The 20,726-nt window shown below is 44.1% G+C and overlaps 1 protein-coding gene across 50 annotated transcripts in view; it reads left to right on the top strand.

Annotated features, from left to right (window-relative positions):
* Nucleotides 1–20,726, top strand: part of MAP2 (microtubule associated protein 2) — a 224,647-nt gene that overhangs the window by 157,777 nt on the left and 46,144 nt on the right. For 33 of the 50 annotated variants that reach the window (XM_064433657.1, XM_064433689.1, XM_064433690.1 and 30 more), the window contains 2 exons: nucleotides 16,666–16,779; nucleotides 19,047–19,124. In XM_064433657.1, the coding sequence (XP_064289727.1) occupies nucleotides 16,666–16,779; nucleotides 19,047–19,124 (192 nt within the window). Of the gene's footprint in view, nucleotides 1–5,692; nucleotides 5,799–16,665; nucleotides 16,780–19,046; nucleotides 19,125–20,726 lie in introns of those variants that run through there. The other 17 variants (XM_064433695.1, XM_064433701.1, XM_064433700.1 and 14 more) reach the window with 5 other exon arrangements.

Here is a 20,726-nt window from a genome sequence, read left to right as displayed (position 1 = left end):
AACCAAAATCGTCACAAAATGGACAAACTGGTAAGAAGGTCTCTCACTTTTATAAGTTCTGGTCCATTTGCATATTGGAGTTAATTGTCCAGTTATAGCTTTAGCCCATGAAGTCCCATCCTTCTTGTTTTTCTCTCTTTAGTCCGTGTTGTTCGTGCTCTTGGGCCTGAAATTTGGATCATTTGTCCTTGGTCCCCAGCTAGAGAAGGGATTGTTTTGTCTCCCTACTCTGTGCAGAGAGCTCACCATGCCCTAATATGAAGCTCAGAACTACACACTAAAGCAGCACAGAATCTGAAAAATATTAAAGCTAAAACCTGAGGCATCATTTCCCCCCTTTAGAGGCTTGACAAGGCCTTTACCTTGTTGAGTCTCTATTCTAAATATTTACTAAAAATAGGTACGTAATAACAGATAAGTATCTAAGATAAGTATCTATCTACCTCTGGCAGACCAGCTGAGCCCTCTGCTTCTGCCAGACACAAATCTCACACTGTTCTGGAGGTGCTCCTGAAGATACCTTGCCTTTGGTGCAGTCTGCAGCATCCCACAGCCTGACACCACCAAGATTTGATGTGTTCTCCCTGCTTCATGCCTGTCCACGTCCCTTCTCACTTGCACACACAGAGCATCTTTGGTGGAGACCATGGAATTATTAAGAGTGGAGAATGAGACCTGTAGGCTTTATCAAGCCCAACATTTTCATGTTGTGTGAAATGTGATGCAAAGGGAGATGACAGTATAATCCTCAGAAACTCACTCTGAAGTGGGCTGACAAGGAAAGCTTTGGATTGAATGCAGTGGTAGAGCACAGGATGTGCCTGACACAGTGAAACATGGGAGTTGCAGCCTTTTCTTTGCTCACTGGAAAGTTGTGGTCAGCTAACTGGGAGGAGGCTGTGAGGAGGACTACAGATAAGCTGCAGCATTCTCTGGGAACCAGCAGTTCAATGTAATCCATTTTATTTGAATTGCAAGAACATCAAGCTACAAAGGTTTGGCTTTTTTACACTTAAAATGCATCTGTTTTTTCAGTGATGCAGTAACTAACCTGTCAAATTTATATAATTAGGGATAATAGTGGTGAACTTTGTGAAGCATCTTCTGCAATATGTCTTTATATACACTGACTCAACTGATTAAGTGCTTTCTTCATTATATGCCAAATTCAGATTTGTAATTGGAGGGGGGTTGGATTACCCACACTGTTATTTGATGAATTATTTTTTTGACAGATGAAGGGAAAGCATTTCCTGAAATCCTATTACCAGAGCCTCAGGACAGTGTCTGTGTCCTGGTGGCAGACAGTGTTAAGGACAGTAACATGTCATACCAGGGTGACAAAATGTAGCCCTTCATTAACTCACAGGGAGCCCAAACCATGTGGGATGCAAAGGGACTGTGGTAAGCTGCAGCAAGTTCCCTGACATGGCACAGCAATCCCACTGCAGGCTGGGCACTTTTGGCTCTAGGATCACAAGGAAGGTGGGTAAGAGGCAGGAAACAACTGAAGAGAAAACTGGGGAGGGACAAACCACATTACAACTTGGAATGTAGTTTATTCTAATTCAGCCCTTTGTTTCAGGCTTTGGAAAGCTGGACAAAATGGGCATCTGGAACAGAGTTATGACATCTACTCTTTTAAACAAGCATATTTCTATAAGGTGCAGGGAATGCGAATCTGAAAGACTGCCCCATCACAGCAAGTAGTGCTTGAGAAGAGTCCTTTTAGGTTAGCTATGCAAAAAAAAACCACCAAAAAAACCCCAAAACGTGTTGAAGGCAGGAATTGTGCTTGTTTCAGCCTCCTGCTGTGTGTCAAGGAAACAGCCTGTATCCCATTCTCTTCCATAACCTTGCCTTCCAGTAGCCAGTCTCCAGGTAAAGAGGATCTTGTTCACAGCCCACACCAGCACAGCACTGCTAGAAAATCACCAAGGTGATTAAGAAATCACCATGGTGCTTTGTTGTGCAGGCTGAGGGCCCTCAGCCCCTCTGGACTGGCCTGGAGCAGAATGCCAGCTCCGTGTTTGGGGTCACTAAATGCAACAACAGCCTTTTCAGGCTGAAATGCACTAGAGCCATAGTCTGCTCCCATGGTGTGCTAGTGGTTTGTTCCCTCCTCTAGTGACATCTCATTTAATCTCCTTTTCCTTCCTCTCTCTCTTGCCATACAAGTGGTAATATTCTGATGGCACTGGCAGCAGACACACAAACAGGCCTTCTTTGTGTGGAGGCATTTTTGTTCTTTCCAACAGGACTGCTTTTGTCAGAGCTTTGCTTTTCATTTGGCTGTTTGCACTGGCTGTCCTGCTGCTGGCCAAGTCCTTGTGGAGCTGTAAGCCCCCCCGATAAGCTCTCTGAATGCCTGTTTCCCAAAGGAACCCCCCCAGCCTTGTTGTCAGATGTGCATTTTCAGCAAGCAGTACATCTTGAGCAATGCAGGCAAAATGCACAGAAGGATGCAAAATCAATGACATTCAGAGCTGAATGTGGCTGCTGGGTTTGTCCCATTTCTGTTATTTATTTTACAGAGTGGAAGAAGGTATCTTACTATGTCATTGATGGCTCCTGTGGGAAAGAAGCTGTTAATTAGGCATTTTGATCTCCCTCCCCTTGCCCAGGAAATGTGACAGTAATTACTGTACACTGTCATTTCTGCCAATTTAGATACAGGCAAACATACCAGGCATCTGAAACTTTTCTTCTCTGTATTAAGTGTAGTACAGGTGTCATTTTCTGGGACACATTATTGGAATATTATAGACATATTCAAAGTGTGTTGCTGAAGACTGTGTGGGTGGGGGCAACAGAACCTCTCTGGGGAACTTGGAGAAAATACTGGGGGTTTTACTATTCTCAGTTAACCTTGCTATAGAGGAATAAAGGCACAGAAATTCCATCTTTTCACATTCCCTACCCACAGCTATCTTCTCCCTGACTCTTAGAATATTCAATAACTACTATATAGACCAGGCTCTGTGGGTTTTTCTGTGGCTGGCCCTATCAGTCAATCCAGTAAGATGTTGTTTCTTGTCCAGTCATAACCTCTCTAAGGGGCTGGCTTTGCCCTCCCACCTCCTCTTAGGGCTTCAGAAATCAGTCAGTGATTGACATGTCTCGGTAGGAGCTGGAGGGTCTGGCACAGTTGTGGGCAGAATGCAAAAATTACTGTCTGAAAGGGAGCAGGGTGAGATAACCTGGTGTGCAGGTGCTTTTGTTTCCCATGGCTGGAGTCAGCCATGTAGGGAACATCAGCCATCAGGCTTTTTTAACCCTAAGCTTCTCTGGGAGTGTGTGGTTCAGATCTGCTTTTGAAAACTGTATCTCAAGTAACACCATCAGAGCCAAGTGCTGCATTGAACTGCATCAGTGCTGCATTTGGCCAAGGGAAGGCATCCAGCAGCCGTTTCCTTTGGGCTCCCTCTTGGTGTTTCAATTCACTTTGGTTTTCCTCGTTACAATAGAAGCATTGCAAAAGCAGCTGTGCTTCCTTAAGAAGTGAGAGCAGAGTGCCTGTGAGCGTGTTGGCTTGGCAACCAGCACGCACTTGATGCTGTCAGTGCTCCCAGAAAACATAATCTATAACCTCAGAGATGTAACAAGGAACAACAAGGCTGGGATGTGGAAGAAGCATCTTTCATAACATGTTCCAGCCACACCCTAGTTTAGACTGTGTGCCATGAGCTCTGTTTGTCAAAGTTGCCTTTTGGGAACATCTGCAGCCCTTCTTGGGAAACTGCTGTGACCAGGGGAGTTATTGCTCCTGAAAATGTCAAATACTGAAGGCCTTGTGGGAGTTTCATTTTTGCCTTGTCTCTGCTTTTTTTTGCCTCTGCCCTCCCTCCCCATCCATGTTTAAGTACCTGTTCTAATGAGGGCTGTAAATGCAGATTTCTGTGTCTCTGTTGGTCAGGTCTCGACCATCCAGCAGTGGCATTAGCTGGTGGGGCAGCTGTGCCCAAAAGACATTCTAATTTGTGGCCTGTTCTGTGGCCAGTCCTCTTCAGTTTATAAAGTGTGTGGTAGGAAACAGCTTGTGCATTTATGAATTACATAAAGTAGACAGGACTTGTAAAAGCCAGGAGAAGAGGCACGAGGGTGGAGAGAGGTACCCCAGGTGAGCCAGGAGGTCTGTGCAGAGCCATGGGCAGCACACAGCCCAGCTTCTGCTCTCTGGGCTGGGCTCAGCTCTGCCCCTTGAGAGGGGTGGAGATGGGGTGCTGCAAAGGCTCATTACTGTTGTCTTTAAAGGGTCTGTCAGGGTCTCCAGCACCATGATGGCATCATAAAGGACATTCAGAAACACTGAGCAATATTTGGCACCAAGCAGCTCGGGCTGGTCTTGCTGGGGACTATGCCAGCACATAATCTTTCATTCCAGTTTTGGTCTGAGGGCAGAAGGATTTGGAAGAAGGTTCATTACTAAACAACAGAGCCTTGTTTTGCAGGCACACAGCTACTCTTGTTTTGGGCAGAGCTGAAATGGCATCTTCTTCTCCAGAGTCACCTTGGAAGGGAAGCAGCAGGTTCTTAGGTGACAGCAGGCATGTGCTGGTGAGCACTGCTGGCCCCATTTGCAGCTCCCTTGCTCTGTGTCATGAGGGCAGTCATTAACCCACTCATGCCCACACGTCACAAATCCTACCCTCCTGTTTTTCCACTGTGGAAGCTCAGGTGTTGGGTTGATGCACTTTCCAGCCCAGGACAAGGCATCCCCAGGTCCTGCCAGCACACAGGGCGGGCACCAGCCCTTCCTCACCCACTGGGCATGGCTTGAACTCTTGGTGGAGAGGAGGTAGGTACCATCACATCTCTCACAAAAATGAGAGTCACACAAAGTCTCCTCCAAGCTTGCTGATTGCTTTTTTCCCCGTTGCCATGCCAACATGGCCCTGCACAAAGTGAGATCTCTTTCTGAGCTCCGCTGAGAGAAAGTATGTAGCCTAGGAGATTATTTAGCATTCAGGAGTGCACAGGCTCCCTGTGACGTCTGTGAGCCACAGTCAGGCTGGCTGACAAAGGAAAGGAGGATTTAGTTTTATTCCTCTTTTCCTCTAGCATTTGCTTCTCAAGGTTAAGGGAGATAAGGAAGAGACTGTAAGCGCTTTGTGATTGGGACCCCACTCTGTAGTCCTCACTGAGGCAGCACTTCCATGGAAATTAAAAGAAAATATTACTTTGGGGTATATTTTCTGCACAAAGTACAAGTATGAGAGATACGTATGCAAATTCCTTGATTTGATTAACCACGATTAGCTACTCTCTATTAAAATTGGAAAGCAAAGGCAATCTGGGTTTTAAATTGAGTGAGAAAGTCAAAGGAAATAGTAGAAGGAAGCAGGGGATGACCCCCTGTCTTTGTCTTTTATGCTGTTTTAATCTGTGAGGTTACAGTATAGAGAAGAAACTATCTCTTCTCTTGCTGTATTCATATCCTGGGTAAGGACAGCAAAACTTAGTGTGCACTAGTGTTTTGGTTAGGGCTTTTTGTTCTGTGGAGTTGCTACTGGTAGATTAACTGCTCAATTGAAATTCAGTCCTTATAATGATAATACAGATTTGCTTGCCTTTGCCAGCTGAAGAGATGGAAATCAGCACAAAACAGCTGGCATTGGCTGGCAGCTGAGCACTGATGATCCAGTGCCTGTCCCTACCAATGGCTGATCTGGAAATTCAAAGCCACTCAAAGTGAGATGTCTGTGTGATGGTGTTTACGCTGTTATTTGTTCTTCGGGAGATTCTGAGCAAAACATTTGCATTTTCTCTGCCGTTTCACAGACTGACTACAGAGCACAGTAAGTGGTGCTTGGAAAACCTCTTTTGAAGTGATGATTTAGAAATGCAGTTTGGGTCGTTTTGTGGGGTTGTGTTAGTATTGAGGCTTTCCTTATGACATGCAGAAAGTGCAGGAAACTCAAGGCACCCCAGCTGTGTACATTAGATCATGGGAGTGAGCCCTTCTCCTGTGTGTGTCCATAACTTTAGTCTTAGTTGCATGCAGTTTTATTTTATGGGAAATAACTGAGAGATATTATTAGCTCCAGGGCAGGAAAACATCTTAGCTGTTTCTCAGAAGTCATTTCACTCAGGACTGAGTAGATTGAATAGTCCATGGAAATCAGATTCACTGGGAAGCACTGTGTATTTTGGGAGGGGAAAATAAACCCCAGGTACTTTGCTTTTCATTTCTATTCCTTCCTTGAGACTAATTCATAATGATACATGATCAGTTTGGTAGAGCTTCCAGCAACCCCTATAACCTCTGGCAGCTGGGATAAAACTGATTTGCAGTCTGGTTCTCTGCCCATGCATCTGTCCAGACAGATACTCTGCTCCTCTTTATGAATGTATCATCTGCCAGTGCTGTGGAGATGTGGCAGTCTTGCTGATGTACTGAAACTGTCTTCATCCATAGCCTTGCACCACATATGAGGAGAGGAAATAGGATTCAGTGGTGACTGTTCCTTTTTTACCCCAAATTCAGAGTATGTGCTGCATCTGGGGTAATGCAGCCTGCAGAGGTTGTTGGTGAGCTGAAACTAATCCCTAGCTGTTCCTGTGTATGAGTTTCTTTCTTTTTCCTTTCCCTGTCATCCTTTCTCTCTATTTAAGAATATGTCATCCTTCTCAAAGATTGCTCTGTCAGCTCTTCCTTCTTTTCTTTCTCACTTATGTTGTCTCTTTTTTAAATCTTGTTCTCTGTATGTGCTCCCAGCTTTATCCCAGCCATCCAGTGTAGCTCCTCCGCAACCTGGAATTTCCACAACTGCTCCTCATTTTCAGTACACTAAGGAGCTCAGCCTCTGGATGCAGCTCTCTTGGAGGCTGCAGTGCCCCCAGCCCTGGCCTGAGCTCTCCCCATAGCAGCTGGATATCTCTAGCACTGTGGCTGCAGAAGCTTGCAGGTATTTAGGTGCCAGAGAAGACAGCTTTGACGAAAGTGAAAGAAATAGTTCAGAAGGTCACTGAACCACAGAATGGTTTGGACCATGGGAAGGGACCTTAAAGCTCATCTCACTCCAATCCCGGGTTGCTCCAAGCCCTGTCTAACCTGACCTTGGACACTTCCAGGGATGGGGCAGGCACAGCTTCTCTGGGCAACCTGTGCCAGGGTACTGATGTGCATCTCTCACATTTTCCTTCTTCGAGAGCAGGTGCACGTTTCTCTTTCCTAACCACATTGCACACACACAGGTGTGAGCTGGCAGTCCCCAGGAGTGGGCAGGCAGTGGACTGGAGCAGGATTCAGGGATGAGTCCTGGTCAGAGGCAAGGCTCCCTTCAGCTGGGGTAGGGCCAGCAAAGAGGGGGAGAGATGGGAGAAGTGCTGACCTTGTCTGAGAACTGCTCTGAAAGTTAATCTGTACATGACACACGCCCCTGCCTGTCTATGGGACACTTGCACGTGCTCCTTTGGAAGGATGCAGCCCCATTCCTCTGTGGGCAGGAGAAACACACTGCCTTGGTACAGGTGCAGGCTGGAACTGGGAAGCAGGGCTTGGAAGAGATCAGCCATGCAGCTGCTGCTGCAGTGCAGAGCTGGGCTGGAACAACAGCGTGAGCACTGAGGTGAGCAGGGCTTGGCATTGCTGCGTTTTATGTGTTAAATATCCCCTAATGGGTTAAACCAGCGTTCTCTTGGCATTGACAGGTTGATCTTCAGTCATCCTGATCAGGCATGACTAAATCCCACACAATATGTGCACAGGTTATTGTTAATTTTAAGCTTAAATGCAGCAAAGTTTCTATAGCATACTGTGAATCCTTTTTAAAAAATATCAGAGAAAGCGCTGTAAAAAGTGTTTAAAATCATCCCAAAAGGAGCTAAAAATGAACTTTAAGGGATGCATCACCTCCTTCTGTAGGTGGCTGATGCTTCATTGACTTTTGTAGAGGTTCTTAAAAGTCACTTTGTTTAAAATGTTAACTTGTACTGAAGCCCAAAACTAATATTGATTTAAAAGTGAGTTATTATATGTATTTACTCACACTGAAAGGATTAAATATCTGGTTCTTTGTTTTGATGCCAAAGTGGTTTCTTCTGTGTGAGTCCTAGGGAATTAATGCTTCTGGGGAAAGATAGATATTGCTGCTTTGTATGTGCAGGTGTTTTGAACTGATGCCAAGTCCCAGGAAAGGCAGTGGGACATCACTGCATTGACCTGGCTTTGGGTTTGGTGTTGTCAGCTTCAATATTGCTCTAAATTGTGTTGCCAATGCATCAGACAAAACAGAACTAATAGCTTTTCCCACCTCTGATTTGGCCGGGAAATGCTGACAGTAAATATTTTTGTTCCAGGCAGTAGACTTAAGAAGATGGACTCAGGGGATGCACAGGAAACAAGTATTGCAGTAATGAGGGCTCATTTTTAAAGCGTTGCATTATTATACTGACATTGGTATGACTCCTTTTTAACAGACTTACATATTTCAGGGGGGGCTAAGGAGGGGACTGGTCCCTTGGTGTTTTGTTCTGCAGCTGCTTGAGCCTGGCAGAGGCCTCTAGAAGAGGCTTAGGGAGCCAAAGGAGGGGGCTCACTGGAGCTCTCAGAATGGCTCCTGGTTCCTAGCATGAGTCACTTCAGGTTTTGCCCTGTGTGCCTTGGAGATTTGGACTGTGTGTCCAAGTCTCTCACTGAAGAAAGTGATCAGGGAAATTCAGTCAGAGCAGAGGAACTGAAACACACACAGAACATGTGGAAGCAATCCAAGGACAGACAGCCTGAGCTTCCCTGCTGCTTCCCTGAGTGCTGCAGAGCAGCTGAGGGTGCCCAGGAAAGCCGCCCTGTGTTTGTGGCAGGGCACAGCCAGGCCAGCCCTGCTCAGCTGCAGCCAGGACTCCAGCTGTGCACCACATTTACTCTGATATAAAGCAGATAGCACAAAATCATAGAATCACTGAGGTTGGAAAAGACCTCCAAGATCATCACGTTCAAAAGTGTTAAGGAGCTGGGTGGTGGTAGTTCAGATTTACAGTCTGGAGTTTGAGGACAGAAGGGGGGGCTGTTGAATACTCCAAAATACAGGATTTGCGGTGGGGCTCACCAGGGTATGAAGCTGCCGTGCCAGATACTCAGCTTTAGCTCACCTGTTCCTGCCCTTGTCACAAAGATACATCTTTCCCGAGCATTAATCTGAATGTTTGTACCTTGGGAATCCAATGCATTAAACTGTCAAAGCTCTTTCTTTCCCAAAACACAGACCTTTTCTGGCCTGTTCTGCTGGTTAGCTGGTGAATGCTGGTGATTAAATTAATCTGTCGCTATCCTCATGGATGCTGCAGTAGCTTAAAGTCAACAAGTTTATTAGGGAAATGATACTTTCCTGTTGTGTTGTGGCTGCATTTAATTTAAAAGCTGATGTTCATATTATTTGCCTTCATAACTCCTGCCAATTATTGTTAATATTGCCAACATCCAGATCAAGGACCTACTTACAGCAAAATATTTACACTCACAAAAGCCGTTTGAAAGCCAGTATTTGAATTCTGTAAAGCTATGTTAGGGCTTTTTTCTTCAATCTCAAGCACTAATCTGTTGGCACTTTTTGGGGTTTATATAATTTATTCATAATACTTTGATAGCTGCTGTGCATTTGTCTTTTAATCTGCATGCAAAAAAGCAGTATTTAGAGCTGTGATCCCAGAGATGAAGTCCAAGGTGTATCTTCAGTTTTTCCACCCCAAATGCCACTGGGTGATGCCTGCATCTTTTTTTTTCCTCCAACATTTCAGTAGTCTTGAGTGAAACAAGTCATCCACCAGCTTCCAGGAGAGCTGTGCATGGATTCAGGACCTGTCCTTAGGGGACTGGCTAATGCCTCTAAACAAATCGAATAGCTATTTGGTTTATAGCCTGCCTGCACTTGGAACTGCAGTACCCAGGGGGAAAAAATCCATAGGTCCTGTTTTGCTTTTCACATCATCAAAGATAGCAAATAGCCATTTGGTATCTTTTCTTTCTGCAGGAATATGTGGGGTGTTTTGCCTCACAAGGCGGTGCAGGTTGCTTTGTGCTTTTGTTGTTGACTCAATTGCACTGTGCCAACAATTAGTGCTGGTTACCTTGGAAACTGCTCTGAATCCCACTGAGGATTTTGACAGGCACATCTTGACTGAAATTGCTTTGTTTTCACAATTCTGCAAGTATACATGTAGCTAATCCTTTTGTTGTGCTCTGCCTGTGTTCTTTTCCTAAAATGTAGCAAAATTAATGAAACATATTATTTTATCCTTTCCATCTCATTGCAGAGTTTTTTAATCCCTTCTTCTGCCTCAGTGCTCCAGGAACATTAATTACCCTTTAACTGAGCTCACTGTTTTTTCTTGGTAGGTGTTTGATGGGTGAATGGTTGAATGTGTGTGAAGTTTTGACACAATTTGCAGTCTCCTTCTTTCTGTCCTTCCTTCCTGTCATCCCTTTTCTTTGGTTTTCTCCTGGAGCAGAAGGGGCTAGAATGCTTAAGAGATAAATTAAAGCAAATAAGAGCAGGGATTCTGCACGGTACTCATCAGGCAGTTGGTTATTTGTGTCTTCTACTGAGCTGCAATCCTTTATTTGGAGAATTGGATTTGAAAGTGTTCACCTTACCTCTTCCTAGAACAGGAATCCTTCCCTCTGCTTTCTAAAAGAACAGTTTTATTCCCTCAAGAAGGATTCTTTCAGTCTGGTGCATAATGCATCAGTTCAAAATATTCAGCCCAGAAATGACAATGACCATATGGTTGAAGCATGGTAAACTTCAGTTATGCCTTAAACAAGTTATGCTTTACAGAGATCTTCTGTGGCCACAGGAAACTCAAAGTCCTGCTGCCACCCTGGTGGCATTGGGTAGAGCTGTTGACAGAAAGAGGAAGGTGTGATGCTGCTCTAGTCTGGGAAGACTGTCCTGATGAAATTGTGGAGATGCGATATGCATTTCATGTTAGGATGCACTATCCCTTTTGCTGTGAAATAGGTTCTCAAGGTGGAAAAAGCAATAGATAAGTAGGTCCTGTGGTCTTGCTGAATGGAAGTCATGAAACACAGGTGACTGCAGGCAGGAAAGGAGAAGAGCTGAGGAGAAAAACTCTGATCTGACTGGAGCTGCTCTGGCCTGAGAAATCACTGACACTGTTACATGAGGTCACTAGCAAGTTGTTCTCAGGGCAGGCTGTACCAGCTCCCAGTTCACTGCCAGCAGGATCCTTGCATCAGTGTCACATACCTGTGAGGCAGGGAGAGGCTGTGAGCCCTGCCCATCCTGTCAAAACCAGTCCTCAGAGTAATCACACAGCATTGCACAGAAGGATAGGGGAGAGAAGATAAAAGGCATTGCTGGATGAAGCAAAACAGCTGAACAGTTTCACCTAAGAAGTGGTGTTCATAGAAACTCAGCTTTTCCATGAGTTGAGTCTGAGGTTGTGGTAGGTTGGAAGAGAAAGAGGAACAAGTGCTAGAGGCTAAAGGACAACCATTAAAAGGGCACTTAAAGAACAGACATTGCACATCACTGTGGAGATGTCTCACAGATCTGATATTCGCTCTTGCCTTTATAGTTGCAGATTTTAAAAAAATATATTTTTAAAAACTATTTTGTGGAAATGTTCATGTCAGGGCCTGAAAGCTCAGACACCTATTTTAAAAGACTCTTGCCCCATCTGTATATCTGTCTCTGGGGCTGGTAAACATGTCTGTTATAAAAGTTAATGGAATGGAAAGCTGTCATGGGAAATAGAAGTATTGTAGGTAATGTGTCAGTGGAGACATCTGCAGTCCAGTGACAAATGCAGCAGGATCAATAAGGAACGAAGGAGAGCTTTGAAATTACATCTTGGCCTTGTACAGGATCTGATCCCAAGTACTGCATTGTGCTGCAGCCAGTCTTTGGCATGTAACCTCATTTACCAGTCTGAGTCTGTCTGGGAAGGGGGCCTCAGCTATGAGGAGGGAGTGCAGGAATGGTGCCTGCTGTGGTGTAATTCTCAGTGCTAGAGTGGCTGACTGGGGATTGGGGAGCTCCTGTGGGTGTACTTGTGAGGAGGGCAGCAGCCTTTGGAGGCAGCAGGTCTTCTAATCACAGCCTCGAGGGAAGGCTGTGGCTCCCCATCACAGCTGGTTTAGCATCCTCTGTGCATCTTAGCACTCTGGAAAGAGTTTGTGTCCCTGAGTCATCTCTGGGATGCAGAGATTCCTGATCTCCTGTTTGGTATGCTGGGGTATGTAGAAGAATTGGGCTGACTTCCAAAACCAGGAGCACAGAGTGCTTAATTTGTTTGAGTTTTAACTTTGGTTTAAATTAGTGTAGTGCCCCAGACAGGGCTCTGTCCTCTCAGCAGGGCAGAGTCCTCTGTTCGTGCCACAGAGGAGCCATGGCAGAGCTGACCTGGCAGCCCTGTTGGAGTGTGCTCTGAAGTGGCCTTTGAGGGAGCAGCAGAGCCACCATCCTGGTATGTCAGCCCCTGGCCTCTCAGCTCAGCCTGCTCCCTGTCAGGGCTTTGGAGAGCTCATGTTGAGGGTTTTCACTGTGGTTTCTCCCTGTTATGGACATCCCATTCAAGGACTGCCTATACCTTAGGGTACTGTATTCCCTAAAATCAAGCTCTGAAGCTCCATCTCTGTTCTGTATCATGAACAGCTGACATTTTGGTAAAAGGAGCAACATTTTATTCTCTGCAAAATGCAAAGAAAAGGCATGTTGCTGTTCTTTGTTCTGCTGGAGTCTAAGGTAAAGCCATGTTCCTTGTTGCTTTTAAGAAAGAAATCTATTTGTTGTAACTTGTTTTGTATGTTAGTGCCATTTCTGTGGAATGAACTAGAGTCAGAGAGAGTCTGACTGTTTAAAGAGATGGAAAATAAATGTCTACAAGTAAAACCATGTCTAGTGAATACATAGCCCAGCATCTACAGCATTCAAGCTGCCTAATTTTCTCCTTTTTTTGGTCTTGTTTTGTTTTTTGGTAGTTTTTTTTTTTTGTTGTTGTTGTTGTTAGTTCTTTATCATTAGGCTGCCTTGAACTTTAACTGAACCATAAGAAAACTATGAAAAGTCTCAATAGCAGCCCTGTGAGGATTTGACTTACCCACTGGATCTTCTATTTATAGTGTCCATTAGTACAGAGAAGTCTGTCCTTTTGCAGCAGTCATGTATGGCAAATGCTCTGTTCTGATGAACTGCCCATGCCCCCTGTGTCACCCAAAATATCCATCAGCAGAGTGTTCAGAAATAAGCCTTTCTTGATTAAAGAACATTGCCAAACAAAACAAACTGAACAAAACATACAAGCCCAGAGGCCATTTGTATTTTTATTTACTTATTTTGCCTAGCCCGAAATAGAAATTTCTATTTATCAGGAGACAACCTTTCACCCTCCCTCAGAGCTCCCTGTGGAGCATTATCTTTGTCCCAAGCAAATTAAATCAGGGAGAGAGCTGAGAGGGTGAGAACTGCCTTCTGAGCTTGTAGAGCCCATTTGTACTACAGAACCAGGCTGGATGGGAGCAAGTACAAATTTTATTAAAAAGGAGGCAGTTTTTGATGATTTATCTTGACCCTGCTGGGAGGAGGGTTGCAGTAGCTTGGCTGATGGAAGGCAGTTCACCAAGAGGATTTCCTTTGGATATGCTCCAGGGTACTAAAGCTGATACAGGTTTGCGTATTCTATATCAGAAATTAGTTGGAGCCTTTAGTTAAAATTTTCATGTGAATATAAGCTTCAAAAATTGATTCTTTTAACTGTCTTCTTCACTGAGTCTTGATTTATTTGTTCATCTGAGCCAATAGTATAGTCTTGATGATGTTGCTTTTGTCTGTGGTGTTGTGCTTAGTAGCTTGGTGGAAGTTTTAACAGGAGGACCACATTTCACATCCTTCAGGTGGCAGGAATTGGTGCGGGGTCTTCTGTAGCCATGGCACTCAGTGAAGCTCTGTGCTGTCCTCCATGCTCACCAGAGCTGTCAGGGCGATGCTCTTTCCTGCTCTGAAACAGGAATACACCAGCTATCCAAGGATGCTTTCTGGAAGAGCAGTTTGTCTCTCTCCAGCCCATGGAAGGTGCTGTGGTGTGGGGAGGGCCCGTGTGTCTGCAGCAGGAGGATGGGCCACGCCGCAGGTTCATTCTCCCAGGTTTTCCCAGCTCCTGCTTTGCAGGCTGCGTGTGCCTCACAACACAGGGAGCTGTCAGGACCTGTAAGGATTCCAGATTTGTGTTCAGTCCACTGGTCTGCAGCAGCAGCACCGTGTGAGAGTCTGGGAAGCGTCTGCTTTGTGTTTCTCACGCGAGGAAGGAACCAAGAGGTGGCAAGAAGCACCTGCAGCATCCAGCAGGTGTGGAAGCAGCCCAAAATGAGGTGCAAAGCCCCAAAATGACGTGCAGGCCCCTGAAAGGCAGCTGGGAAGATTGCTGGGCTTTAAATCAATATCCCTGTTCTTTGATCTGTAGGACTGGCCGGATGCATGACTTGATTGGTGGGGTTATGGTGCTCCATCTGATCTACTTAACCACAGAGGGGAGTTTAATCTCATACTAGGGATGTGTTGTTAAACAGAAGAACAGAACTAGAGCTGCTATTCATATTCTCCTCCTCCTACAGGCACCTCTATCATACGTAGCCTCATCTCAAAAAACACTTGATTTGTTTCGTCCAATGTGGAAGGCTGCCAGAACTTCTCACCCCTGACAGTAGGAAAGCAGCATCTTCAGATTTCTAACCTGAATTTATCCTCAAGTTTATATCCATGTATTTCAAATGTTTTTTTAAATTAATGTTTTTCAAATCATCTTGGTTTTTTCATTGCTTGGTAGCTGTTCTGGTGTATTTGTCCATCTACTTTTGCTGTTGGCAGCAGCCAATGGAACTGTTGCAGTCACTGCCCTCCAGGTGACCAGCCAGGAGTGCAGTGAATTGTAAGGTATAGTCACCAACAATTAGGAATGTTCTTTGCCAGTGGGTGGGGATTTCTAATATCTTGTTAAATAGTTTGTGTAAAAGAAAGATTAACTTAGCACTTTGGTTTTAGACAAACATGGCTGTGGTAATTCACATCTGTGTTTTTTGGTAAAAACAATTGGCTTTTCTAAAGGACAAATGAAGAGGAATAGCTTCACATTAAAAATACAAGGGAATTCTATAAGGGTAAGTGTGAAAATAAATCATTATTAATCTAATGGACAGTCCTTGTCGGAGTGGTTGCTGTGAAGTTACATGTAGGGCATTGATTTAAACATACTTGCCCTTCCCAGCCAGTTCTTGCCTGAAGGATGTGGTAATGAGTGAGCAGAGCTTTTATTCCTGCCCTCAGGATGGTGACTAATGGGGGCTCTGGCAGGAGCAGGGTGTATTGACATCTGCCATTACCAAACCTCTGTCTCCACACATGGGCTGGAGAAGCAGTGAAGTTTTGCTCTGTTCCCAGGTGTGCCCAGCTGTGCAGCTGGTGGGTTGTGACTGTGCAGCTTGTGGCCTTCCCTGGGGTCAGCTCCATCTGTGTTGGAAACAGCTGTCAGACAGCACTTGGATATAGCTGGAGAGGGAAGGGGTTTATTTCCCCTGAGTTTGGCTGAGAGAGAGAATTGTATTGATTAATGACTAAGGGAGAGCAGACTCACACACAGATAAGAACCACAAACCCTTTGCTCTCTGAATGCTGCTGGACCAGCCTTAACATCTTGATTTGTTACATCAAAGGTACCTGAACTTCCAGAGGGGAAGAAACTTCTCTGGTTGCTTCCACACGCAGCTGTGTGCCTGATGACATTTCACTGCACCTCTGAGTGGGACTGGAGTCAAGCTGAGACCGTTTCTCAGTTTGGAAGAATTCACTCCTTGAGTGGTCCTACTACTACATTCTGCTCACCAGAGCAGGCAGTTCTCAGCCCTTCTCAGGTGTGCTGCACCTTGTGGGCAGTGGGGAAGAGCAGAGTGTGAGTTCTGTGGCACCCAGCTCTGTCAAGCATGCAGTGCTGAGTCAGCTCCGTGCACAGAGCAGGTTGGGGGCCAGCAGCAAGGAACCCATTCCACCAAAAAAAATGTCATTCTCTGCCATCCCTCTGCATGGTACTCAGACCTACTGTTTAAATAAAGCTTGTGGCAGTCTTCAAAGGGGTGAGGAAGATGAAGTATTGATTTTCCCCATGCAGGAATGTTATTTGGCCCTTCAAGTCCCTCACCAGCATAGACGGCTGTCTGGGAAGTGCCCTTCATGCATACTGTGTGCTGCTGAGGAGGAATTAGAGTCCAAAGGGCATGTTGGAATGCAGCTAGCTTTGTATATTAAATGTCAAAAAATTACATTACTCAGCTACCCATTCTGTCCCTCTTTGCAAAACAATACCTACAGACATTTTTCTAGACATTTAATAGATGATTGTCTGAAAATACTGCAGTTGCTGCACATTGTCCTTAATAGAAAGAACATTTAATAATGATGCTTTGTGCATCCTGATTACAGCAAGCTCCTGATTTTTATAAATACTTGGCATTTTCCACTGAAACTTTTGGAATATCTGGTTCTTCTCTTTTATTTTTAATGATTTCCTTATATTTCAGGAAAAAAGATTACCTTTTAAAAATGGATTAATTCAGCCTCTGTTTTTTTATTGTTTAAGCTAATCTTTCTGATTTTAAAACACCATTCTGATTAGCATGCTTTTCTTTCTTTTTTTCTGACTTTGCTACTGCCACAGAAGAAGTGTCTGCAAGGATAGTACAAGTAGTAACAGCTGAAGCTGTAGCGGTCCTGAAAGGTGAACAGGAAAAAGAAGCCCAGCACAAAGATCAGCCTGGATCACTACCTTTAGGTAAAATGAGACAAAGAATGTTCCAGGTATCCTTGTGTCTGCAAATGTCTGTATGTATATTCAAAGATGCAGTTCCAGCTGTGTATTCACATTGCTTATGGTTGTGGTTGTTAAACCATAGCCACCACTGGATAAATGCTGGAACCACAGGACTGTGGCAGGATCCTTGTTCCTCATGGCCCTGCAACTGTCTAATTCCCTGTTTGACCCTAACAGCAGTTCTTGTTTTTGACTCATGGTTGAGTAGCTCAACCATGAATGTGTTTGGTGGTAGGGTTTTGTCATCATGTTGGTTGGGACTGTTTGTGTTCAGCCGTGTACAACGTGAAGGATTAACGTCTGAAGAGGCAAAGATGGAGGGACACATAAAAAGAAAGTGAGGCTTTGCTGGTTGGGTGGTAGCTGCTCAATTAGATGGAGGGGGAGCACCTCCACAGGAAGCAGAAGGGAATGGGGCACACCAGGTTGAGAGCACCAGGTAGAGTGAGGGCAGATTGTGGAAGAAGGAGTCACGTGGTAAAAGCAAATTCCAGCAGTCTGTACTGGAAAGGGTAAGAATGCCACTGGTCCATGCTGTGTCTCCATCCTCCTCTTGCCTCCTTTGTTTAAAATCTCTGAAATATACCTGTGAGTGTGTGTATATCTATAAAAGAAGGTAGGTATACAGCCATTTGTACCTAAAGTGCTTGCTCCTTGCCAGAAAACTTTTGCAGTAGTTCAAAACATGTCCACCAAAGGCCAGAGAAAGGACATACTTCATCTTGAGGTAAGGAAGTCATGCAAGCCTGTCCTGGGATAGATTCTGCTGAGTGCATGTTCATTGTGATTAAATCAAAACAATGCCCTGCAGTGTTTTCCCTGCAGGTAATCTGCTTGTTTTGGTGCAGTGCTTGGCCTTGCCTAGGAATGAATTAAAGTCAATGAGTAATTCAGAATATTTATTGGAAATTTGGTTCCCACGGTTGTTTGCTTCATTGAACTAACTTAGAACTGCAGCAGGGAGATGTGTTGCTTGGTAATTCCTTCTTTGCAGAGACTCAGTTTCACATGGAAGACCCCAATTCTCCAAATCACTTCACTCAGGCCTGGGAGAGGCAAAATGGACATTCAGTTCCATCTAGTCAGATAAGTAATTTAAAAGACATTGTGAGAAGGATGTCTTCAGTTAACAACTGTTGGTGTTACAGTTCCTGTGGTCAGATGCATTGCCATGAGTTTATAAATACTCTGTCCCTGGACAGCACATCTTAAGGACAAGTCACATATGATCTTTTCCAAATCACACTGAAATCAACAGGAGGAAGCCTGGAAAATTTTGCTGGGGCTTTGAAAGTGGCCTTCCTGTGCTTGGAAAGAAGCCTTGAACAGTAAACTGAGATCTGCCTGTTGAAAGGTGCTGTTGATAAGACAGATCTGGTTAAAGCAGATTTGGTTGTTGTTTTTTGGTTTTTTTGGGTTTTTTTTGATGCATTGGTTAAGCCTCAGGAGTGGACCTGTTTTTAGAGAAAAAAATTCTCAAAGTGATTGGTATGAGATCAAATGCAAAGGTCATGTTGAGTTCATTTAAGAAGCTTGTTTAGAATTTCAACGTACTTGAATTGAAGTAATTGAAACAAAAATTATTTTCAGCATCTGGTCTCATGACTGGGAATTAATGTAAATCCCAGTCCAAGAGCATCTAAGTTTTCACTGTGCCTTGCTCAGCTGAATCACTGTTATGTCACTGCTGATATAAGTTCCCTGTGCTGATATCTTTTGCATTTAGACAAGCAATATTTGCATGTGTTCTGCGATTAACCTTGAATGCAGCAGAAGAAAAGAAGTGTGGAGAATGGAGTTTTTTCATGTACTGAAGGTGGATTAAAGAGATTGGGTGCCAGTTTCTGATAGTTGGTGTGAATTTATAATACCTCTCTGCTCAGATGTTTTTTTTTTTTGTTGTTGCCTTGGGTAACTGAATGCTTTTTAAGAGTCAATACTGATTTAAAAGAGTATCTTGTATTTGATTTTTATATTGTGCTTTGTAACCAGAATTTTGTAAGTAATTCATGCCATTAGAAAACGAACCAACAACAGAAGAATAAATCCTTTTATTGTAATTTCTTAAAGTCAATGCATTCTGTAAGGGTCTGTCTAAAAATCTGGCAGGCATGAGTCCCCATCAGATAATTCCTCAGCTGGGCAGAACAGGCTGACTGCAGCTTACATCATGTATTGGTCTTCCTGGAATTAATGACTTTATCTCATTTTCACTGTTTGATTTCTAGCAGTTGAAGAGTCAGCCAACCTGCCTCCTTCCCCACCTCCATCACCAGCTTCCGAGCAGACTGGAGTTCTGGAGGAAGGTAAGGGTTTCCTGGACATTGCAGTGCAGAGCTGTCAGCAGAGGGATGAGACATCAATCTAAAGGATGGGGGAATCAGAAAATGGAGATACTTTCTGCAGTGGAGATACTTCTCATGTAGAAAAATAAGGCATTCTCAGCAATAACTCCCCATCTGCAAACCAGCTACAGTGCATGGATGAGGTAGATGCATGCAGAGGTAGCTGAGGGATATGCTAAGTACATCCATGCTAAAGAAAAAGAGATAGTGTTGCTGACTTTGTCTGCTGTATGCAATATGAGCCACTGCTGTTCCAGTGTGGTCACCAAAACTGTGATTAAGTATAGGTCATTGTTTGTTTCTGGAGATGTGTTTGGCTGCATTTTTAATATTACCATTGCCTTTTGGTCTGGAATCTTAAATGCATGAAAGCAAGGAGATTCAGAGCTGGATCATTTCTTTGGCCCTTGACCTGTAATTCATGTTCCAGTGCCTGCATGTATTGGAAGTTCTGCACACAAAGTGCAGCAGTCACATTCTAGTCTTACAAAGCAAATTCCTATTCTGTTCTGCACGAGTGTTCAGTTTCAGTAGCCCGTGATCACTGCATTTTCCTCCTGCTGAAACCTCCTCCAGCAAAGAAGTGAAGTGTTGCATTGATGTTGAGCAGAGGCCTGAATCCCAGCGAAGCTGCCGCAGTGTAGGCGTGTGCGTGAGTGCTTTGTTCAGCAGAAGACAACTGCTGCATCAAGGCCAGCAGCACAGGGAGACAGCAGTGTGTTCAAATTGAGCTGTATCATGGGGATAAGAGGATTTGGGTTCAGAATCTCCAGGGGACTGTCAGTTGAACTCATGTCAGTCACATTTTTATGTCTCCATTTACTTCCTTCTTGGATTTTCTTTCAGCGTTTTCTTTCTTTTTGTTACATAAGCGCATGAAAATAATTTCCTATCATCTGCTGAACAAACTTTGTTGGTATTTTAACACAGAGCCTCTATGAATTTTGCAAGTAGATGGCTACTATTTCACATGCTAGCATACTCTGACTCAGTTAATGAGGGCACTGCAATTAGGCATGTTCCATCACGCAGTCATTTTTGACACAATGAAATTACAGGCTGTGTTAACAACATTTATCAGTCCACACTACTGGAAGGGCCTACTGGATGTATTAGTAACAGTTATAAAGAACTTGAGTAATTTGTTGTTGTTTTTTTAAATAAAAAATCTGCCTGTTTTGTGTTTAAAAAACAATACAACTGTTCCTAGACTCATCACACAGAGGTAATGGCAATCAAAACTGTTAATTGAAAAGAGAACTGGTAAGGCATTAGCAGAGATTTTTAGAATTGTTACCAGGGCTTTGTCATTATTTTTGATATCATGGTAAAAGGCTTGTTCTTCTGCTTCAGGCCAATGTCAAGTTTTTCCATTAGCCTCAGGTTTAAGTTTGGCTTTGTATGCTGCTTATATCAGCTGTATATTTCCATGTATTTTAGGATTTTATAAAGTACTTATATTGTTTAATTGATAGGAGGTTGTAGATTGGCCCCACAGCCAATGGAAAGCATTTTGCTGGTTGTACTAACACAGGAAGGTGGAAAACACTCTACAACTTGAGG

Source organism: Passer domesticus, chromosome 10 (genome assembly GCF_036417665.1).
Source record: "Passer domesticus isolate bPasDom1 chromosome 10, bPasDom1.hap1, whole genome shotgun sequence".
NCBI lineage: Eukaryota > Metazoa > Chordata > Aves > Passeriformes > Passeridae > Passer > Passer domesticus.
The sequence above is the reverse complement of the archived record's forward strand: the minus strand, read 5'-3'. Positions and strand labels throughout refer to the sequence as shown.